Below are 7,870 nucleotides of genomic sequence, written 5' to 3'. Positions count from 1 at the left end.
AAATTGCAACGGTCAATTGGTCTTTTTCCATTTTTAAAATGTAAAAATGTAAAATCAACAAACCATGCACAGATTGTAATTGTTATATTTCTTTATTTGTTTCTAATTCCCTGGAAAGTGTTTTGCTATGTATTGATGCTCTAAACAAACAGATCTGAATTTAAAATATTGAGTACTTTCTGGTTAGTAGAGCCGTTGCCTCTCAATAAGAAAATTGCTGGATCGATTCCCGGCTGGGGACCTTTCTTGTGTAGAGTTTGCATGTTCTCTCTGTGCATGCGTGCACTCCAGTTTCTTCCCACAGACAAAAAACATGACCGTTAGGTTAACTTATAACTTCAAATTATCTCTAGTGTGATTGAGAGCGTGAAAAAATTGTCTCTGACCCTGTGATGGGCTTGTGGCCTGTCCAGGGTGTACCCCACCCCTCGCACACTGACTGCTTTGTGTGGGCATCAGTGACCCCCATAAAAGGAAGAAGCAGGTAAAAGATAATGGATGGAAGGGTATTTCCTGTTTTATAGATATTTATGGAACATTGATAGATCACGTATTCCACAAATTGGGGCGGCTGTGGTGGTAGAGCAGCCGGCTTTGGGACCCGCAAGTCACAGGTTCGACTCCCCGACATGCCTACATGCCGTTGTGTCCTTGGGCAAGACACTTCACCCACCTTGCCTACCGATGGTGGTCAGAGGGGCCGGTGGCGCAGCATGGCAGCCCCGCCTCTGTCAGTCTGCCCCAGGGCAGCTGTGGCTACAATGTAGCTTACTGCCATCAGTGTGTGAATGTGAGTGTGAATGAATGATGCATGAAAAATTGTAAAGCGTCTTTAAGGGTCTCGAAAAGCGCTATATAAAACTAATGCATTATTATTATTAAATACACCGATTGTCTTTTCTGATTATTTGCTTATTAGCTGTACATGGTTACAGGCAATCAGCCCTGTGATCAAAAACTTCTAAGTCAGGCTATCCAAAGGCTGATTAAAATAACTTAAAATGAAGCCAACACGCGTTAGTAACCCTGTTAACAAACAAACAAGTGGTAGTAAACAAACCACCTCCTGGGTGAAGAACTACAAACTGAGCTGGATCCTTCACCCTGCAGAGTCAGGGAGGTCTCCAGTGAATGTGCTGTGATGTTTGCTGAAGTCTGGTCAGATCCAGGTTTGATGAAACTGTAGGGAACCTGATTCTTTAAAATATTTCTTTTTGCAAAGATGACAGCTGGAGATGGTTCATAAATGCTGTGAAAACACTCCAGCCTTCTTATGTGGCGTGTTGGGGGGAGGCGGGGATCTTTATGGCTGGAAGAACCTGAGGAAGACTGCAGAGAAACACTGCTCGATGAGGAATTTATATGTTCTCCACAAAGCTTCTCCTTCACACCCTGAAGGCAGGTCTTAATTGTTAGACGTGATATCTCCACTCTCCCTCTACTCTTTCTTTGACTGCCCCCCCCCCCCCACCTTTTCTCCCTCCCTCCAGCTATTAGGAATTGGATTTGGAGCAGAACGATCCATTTAGTCCCTCTCCTCCAACTGCTATCCCTTTCTCCCCCGATTCCACACCTCCTCCGTAGGTTTCGCTCATCAAAGCCCGGGCTTAATCTGTCTATTTTTTACCTGAAGGAATGAAAGGAAGGGATGAGGTAATGCTTTTCCTGTCCATCAGGTGGGCAGCGGCGCATGGGGCTCTCTGACATGTTTAGCGTGGGGAGTTAGCACCACCATGTGGACTCTGAAAAGAAGAGCAGCAAGGAGCAGGACAGGATGACAGCCTATTCTGTTTGCTAAATGTATGCAAATATATTTCCCCTTTATGTCCCGTAAACATCTCATGTCTCCAACGTTTCTACAACTGCTGGACTATAGTGATGATTCTAAGATGGCCTCAGCCAGCTCTCTGCATGAGCTGGACTGGACATCTTTGTCCACCTGCAGACTTCTACACTGGTACACTTTCATTTATAAATAAACGAGACAATAGGAGGCACAGTCCCAAGCCCAGGTAAATGATTGTGTCAGTGAGGGCATCCGAAGTAAAACACTTCTGCCAAAAAGAAATGCGAGTTCATCAAGATGTTGAGGTTCTCTTTGGGAGCGACAAGGAAAAATGAGAATAGGAACCAGATCATCAGAGGTACAGCACAGGCTTGAAGGGCTGGGAGATCAAGTTAGAGAGACGAAATGGTTTGGATGTCCAGAGAGACAGAGAAGGATGTTAGAGATGCAGCTGCTGAGGCAAAAGATAAAGAGGAGATAATGGATGCAGCTTGAGAGGACATGGAGGTAGTTGGAGTGAGGACACATTGAGGTGGAGAAGGAGGACTCGCTGCAGGTTAAACTGATCCAACAGTGTGTAGTGTACAGCCACACAAACAGATTTCACTCACCAACGTGCAGACGGGAAATCTTGCCAAACCTCTCGGGATCAAACGTGAGTTCAGAGTAAATAAATGTGGGTAATACGTTGAAGAAATTGCCCAGTCTCAACCAAATTGCCCAGTCTGAACCTTCGGGGACTTTGAAAACATGGAAAATAAGGAAAATTGCATAATCATCATTTAAAACCTCTTCTTGCTTTTAGGTTTTATTCAATTCTGCTCCCATGTAAATATCCAGATTTGTAACTGATTTTATGGCTTTGTGTTGCACATCTCTCTTGTCTAAATAAAACCAATAATAAGTCATTTCCTGTGAATGACATAACTTATTAAAAGAAAATGGCAAATGTCATGAAAGACGAAATGGACAGATGTAAATACACGAATTAATAAAACCTTATCTGATCTGATAATCAAATGCTCCGTAACGTCTGCCAGTTTCTGACAAGTCAGATGTCAGAACAAGTGTGTGAAGGCAAAGCTCCCTCTAGTGGGTAAACACAAGTGACAAAAAAAAAAAAAAAAACTAGTTCTCGTTTTTATGAATGAAGATTTAGTGTGACAGACAATGTAATTTCAGCAAAAACGATTTGAGAAAAAAAAGATTGTAAAAATTGTCTCCATTCATCAATTTATAAATAATCTCACTAACTCCGAATTGTCAAAATGTATTCAATGGAAATGGCAAACTCAGCTAAAACTTGCCAAATCTTTATTAATTTAAAAAAAGGATTTTTAAATCAGCATTATATTAAATTCAAAGCTAAATATGCTGTATAGTATCACATCTCTCCAGTAAATGTTTGCTTTTTGAATTTAACTATGGAGCGGCTGTGGCAGAGTGGTTAGGGGAGTCGTCCTGGAGTCGGAAGGTCACTGGTTGGATCCCCCGTCCAGCTGTCTCAGTTGTGCCTTTGGGTAAGATAACTCCAATGCCTCTGATGTGTCCCATCAGTGTATGAATGCGATTGGCACTGATTAATCTCCATAGTTGATTGTACATCTCACCTTTGTAGGAGATCTGGTGGAGTGCTGTGTAAATGAGGACATAGATTGTAGTGTGAAGCGCTTTGAGTATCCTGGTTGGATAGAAAGGCGCCATACAAGTACAGTCCATTTACCATAACCATCCATCCATCCATCCATCCATCCATTTTCTGTACACGCTTCTTCCTTTTCAGGGTCGCGTGGGTTACTGGTGCCCATATCCAGCAGTCACAGTGCGAGGGGCGGGGTACACCCTGGACAGGTCGCAAGTCCATCACAGGTACCATAACTATAATTTTGAAAATAAAAATTTAATTTTAAGAAAACAAAATGGAAAAGTTGCCTTTTGAGTAACATACTGTTCAGGTAAAACAATTGACAAACAAAAAATAGTAAAGCCAGGTGAAATTTGAAGAATTATAAACTGATTAAATGGCAGCAAGTATCTTCACTGAATTGAATGAAAAGTTGAATAAATCTTCCACACAAACAAAAAAGAAAACATCAACATTTCATAAACTAGGGTGTCTGCCTGAACATTAGTACGATCAGCTATCAGGTTTACTTTAGTAACTGCTTGTTTAAGATTCTCACTGAAGTTTAGTTTAAACACCTCAGAGGCATGCTGACCTAAATGTGAAATAATTCATGTTCCCAAACACACCATCAAACCATCAAACACCAACAATATCAGCAGTCAAAAACAAAAGCATCAGGCTGGTTAATCTTTTATTTATTTATTTATTTTTATATTTGCTCACAGTATTTGCCCATGTACATTAAGTTTTTAGTAAAATTTCATCAACATCACGTTTTGGGGAAAATACAGCATTTTTGAAAGATGTTGACGCTAAAAAGGTGTGTGTGTGTGTTCTTGTATTTGTTACCCTTTTCTTTTTAAGACCGTTTCTGGTATAGACACCTACCTCGTCAAAACCAGTATCTTTATGGGAACAAAAGACCGGTCCTAATATGGTGGAACACCATTTTTAGGTTGGGGGTTAGGTTTAGGGCCAAGGTCTGAATTGAGTCCAGGCTAGGTTTAGGTTTAGGATTATGTTAAGGGGTTAGGCTATAAAAACAACTATATGGTTCTAATGAGGATAGAAATACAAACGTGTTTGTGTGTTCTTGTATCTACGCTGGAACATAGCAGGAACTTTTTTTAAACCTATGCCAGAGGTCTGCAACCATTTCTGCTACTTTGCACACTAAAAATATGTCCAGAGCTACAAATGGGCTACGTTAGGTTTATTGGAAGGGTTCTCTTCTGGCCAGTGGCGATAACATAACACTAGAATTATACAAGTGTTAACATTTGGTATTTTTACATTTTAGGACAAAAAAGGACTAAAGTAATAATCAATGTTTCAGCAACTTGTGGCAGCATGGGGCTGAATGCTTAGTGGAGTCGTAGTGTAAAACGCTTTGAGTATCCTGGTTGGATAGAAAGGCACTATATAAGTGCAGCACTTACCATTTAGCTTGTTTAAAAAGGTATTCCAAAAAAAAATCTGGAATTAAGAGAAAGATCCCATTGTAAGGCTGGAAGTCATATTAATGTCGTGTCTAATAATAAACAAGTAGCATAATCTGACCAGCATGTTTTACTCCTTGCTTTAGTATCTTTCACATATTTGTAAAAAGGAAAATAACAGGAAAACTGCTTAAGCTCGCCTTTTTGTGTTTATAAAAACTAAAATATTAAATTTCATTTTAATTTTGGTCAAAGCTTCGAAGAGCTGATTCAATAAGATTATAGAAAAATAACCTTGCAAAAACAATTTTGCGATGTAAATCTACTGTTTTTTTAAACATTATTACTTTGCAGACAGTATTAAATGTTTTTGTAACATTCCTAAAGGGCAGAACAGTTGTTTTAATCTGGAAATAAACTCTTGTTTTTCTGTATCAAAATAGTAGGAAATGGCAATGTGCCATGTTCATGTAACCTGAGAAAATCACAGCGTTATCCTCTTCACGTGTTTTTAACAGAAAAAAATTAAAATGTGTGTCAAATATTTACTTTAAAATATAAGAAATAAATCATGATAAGGAAAGTTTAAAATATTTTTATATGAAAATAGAAACTTAAAAAAGGAAAAATCCAAAAGAGAACGTGGACAAAAGATGGAGCCCTCCCTAACAGCTGTTCTTTGTTTACCTGCTCCTGAAGGCACAGAGGTGGCAGAGAAGTTGCATTATCTTCATCACTTAGAGAAGATACAGTATACCACATAAACACAGCTTCACGCTGCCGTCACACCAGGCAGAGGAAAGAAACTGTTCATTTGTCTTTGTCGTGGCTCGTGCCATTGCAGCTGTTGAGTCGGTCGACGCAACCGTTGCGTGGATGATCTTTAAAATGGAGACAGTCCAGGGAGAACCGTGGATGGTTCTCTAGAAGATGGCGAAGCTCATCTAGAACATGGAGTGGGAAATGGGAAAAAGATGTTGAAATGAACGTTTTTACTAATTTCAGTGTATTTCATTACAGATTAGGCAAAATATTTGAATCAGTCTCTGTCTACAATACTTAAAGTAGGTTTTACAAGTTTGATTTTCTGCTGCCTTTGCACCCTTTGGCCGCACACTAATGAAGTTTTTGTGAGGAAAAACAAGCATATAAAATACTTTTTCAAAAGTGAAGTGTTCTTTTTTTTAACTCTTTTGCTGATTTGTCAATCCATCCATTAATTTTTTTCACTAGCTTTTCCTTTCCAGGTCACAGTGAGCTGGTGCTCATGCCCAACAGCCATTTTGCAAAGAGCAGGGGACACCCTGGACATGTCTCCAGGTCTTTACTGGGACACATAAGCCATGTTTCCATCCAATTGTAATGCAAATTTTGAGCAAACTTTTAAAATGTCGCAAAATGAACAGAGAAAAAAAATGAAAGAGATACAAATAAGGCGTGTTTCCATCTACATGGCTTGGAGCGAATCACCCAGGCTACACAGAGTAATTACATCAGACGCTGACATTACACATGGCTGTAGTAAACAGGAAGCAGAGTTTCAGGGACCACACATGTCGGGACAATGGACAGAAGTTTTCAGGAATGTGTTGCTATCGAACAAATTGTAACTGTTCTGTCATATAAACTAGTATCGGCAATGTTGCATGCTGTCTGGAGATGTAGAGAAAGAAATTAAATTCTTTGTGGTATGGGAATATCTGGGAAAATGCCGACAGCAGGTTAATGTTCCCTACGTCAGAACTTATGCGGCAAATGTGTTTCCATCTTCTTTTCGGAAACATCCAAAAACCACCTCAAGCAAAAACGTTTTTGCAAAATTTATGAAGTTTTTTTTTCAAATTTTGCCATTTCCATCCACATTTTCTAATGTGATACTTCAAAATATGTATAAAAAATACATTGATGGAAACACAGCTATAGAGACAAACAATCATTCACTCTCTCATTCACATCTAGGGACAATTTACTGTCAGCAATATGTATAACAGAACTTCTGTGGGAGAAAACTAGGGGACCAGGAGAAAAACCCACATGTGCATGAGGAGAACATGCAAAATTCACATAGATGTTTTTCCATTATAAGGCTCAGCTCAGCCTGCCCCCAGCTCCAGTCGTCTCGAACTTATTCTACTGCAGCCCTGGTTGTGTTTGCATTGAGCAGAGTCCCACCTCGACGTGGGCTGGATCATAATTTTATACAACAATAATGGACTACACCAAACTTGAAGTAAAAGTATCACAGATTGTACCAGACCATCCAGCAGATTGAAGCTTACGATGAGAGAGCAGGGTGGTTAGTAAGCTAATGTTGGCCCCTTGTTGTTGGTAGAGTTACTTTCATCTGTGTGACGCATTCATTGTTTGTAAATTGTTGAATTATGTTGAATTACTTAAAGTGTATCTTACCCCCCACCCCCCTCTCCGTGAAAGGATAACTCCGCCCCAAGGCCAAATTTAAAAGGGTAGTGACAGGAGAGAGGAGACAGCACCGCCTATAGTGTGGGGGGTGAGCGAGGAGCTGTGGCCAGGATGAGAGAACGTGACAGCTAGCTTAATTTGACAAGCTAACATTTCTGATAGTTCTAAACAAATTCTGTTTTGTAAAAATTAAAGTTTCATGACACACACAATGATTCATGACATATTTCATTTAAAATGAACAAGTCAGCTCAGTCTGGGACCGACTTGTCTCCCTGGATCATTCAGGACACGAAGCCCTTTAGCACAGCCTCGACTGCTCTCTGTCCGACCCAGACCACACCAGCCCCGGACAGCAGAGGTGGAGTGGCCCTGACAGCCTGACAGAAAAAAAAAAAAAAAAAAACCTGCGCTGCAGCCGCTCTGCTCACAAGATCACTAATAGTTTAGATCAGGAATAAAAAAAATCCATCCCACGATCCCGACATATTTTAATTACAGTTTAATATGATTACAGTTAGTTCTTTCTTTCTTTCTTTCTTTCTTTCTTTCTTTCTTTCTTTCTTTCTTTCTTTCTTTCTTTCTTTCTTTCTTTCT

General features: G+C 39.9%; 1 protein-coding gene across 1 annotated transcript in view; it reads right to left on the bottom strand.

Moving 5' to 3' along the window:
- Positions 1 to 4,096: 4,096 nt before the first annotated feature.
- The window catches only part of lpcat1 (lysophosphatidylcholine acyltransferase 1), a 27,818-nt gene continuing 24,044 nt past the window's right edge, over positions 4,097 to 7,870 (bottom strand). Inside the window, exon 14 of the mRNA XM_014028418.1 lies at positions 4,097 to 5,796. Coding sequence (XP_013883872.1) covers positions 5,663 to 5,796 — 134 coding nt within the window. The 3' untranslated portion in view covers positions 4,097 to 5,662. The remainder of the gene's footprint in view (positions 5,797 to 7,870) is intronic.

This window comes from Austrofundulus limnaeus, unplaced genomic scaffold (genome assembly GCF_001266775.1).
Source record: "Austrofundulus limnaeus strain Quisiro unplaced genomic scaffold, Austrofundulus_limnaeus-1.0 Scaffold759, whole genome shotgun sequence".
Taxonomy (NCBI): domain Eukaryota; kingdom Metazoa; phylum Chordata; class Actinopteri; order Cyprinodontiformes; family Rivulidae; genus Austrofundulus; species Austrofundulus limnaeus.
This window is presented reverse-complemented; position numbering and strand designations above follow the sequence as displayed.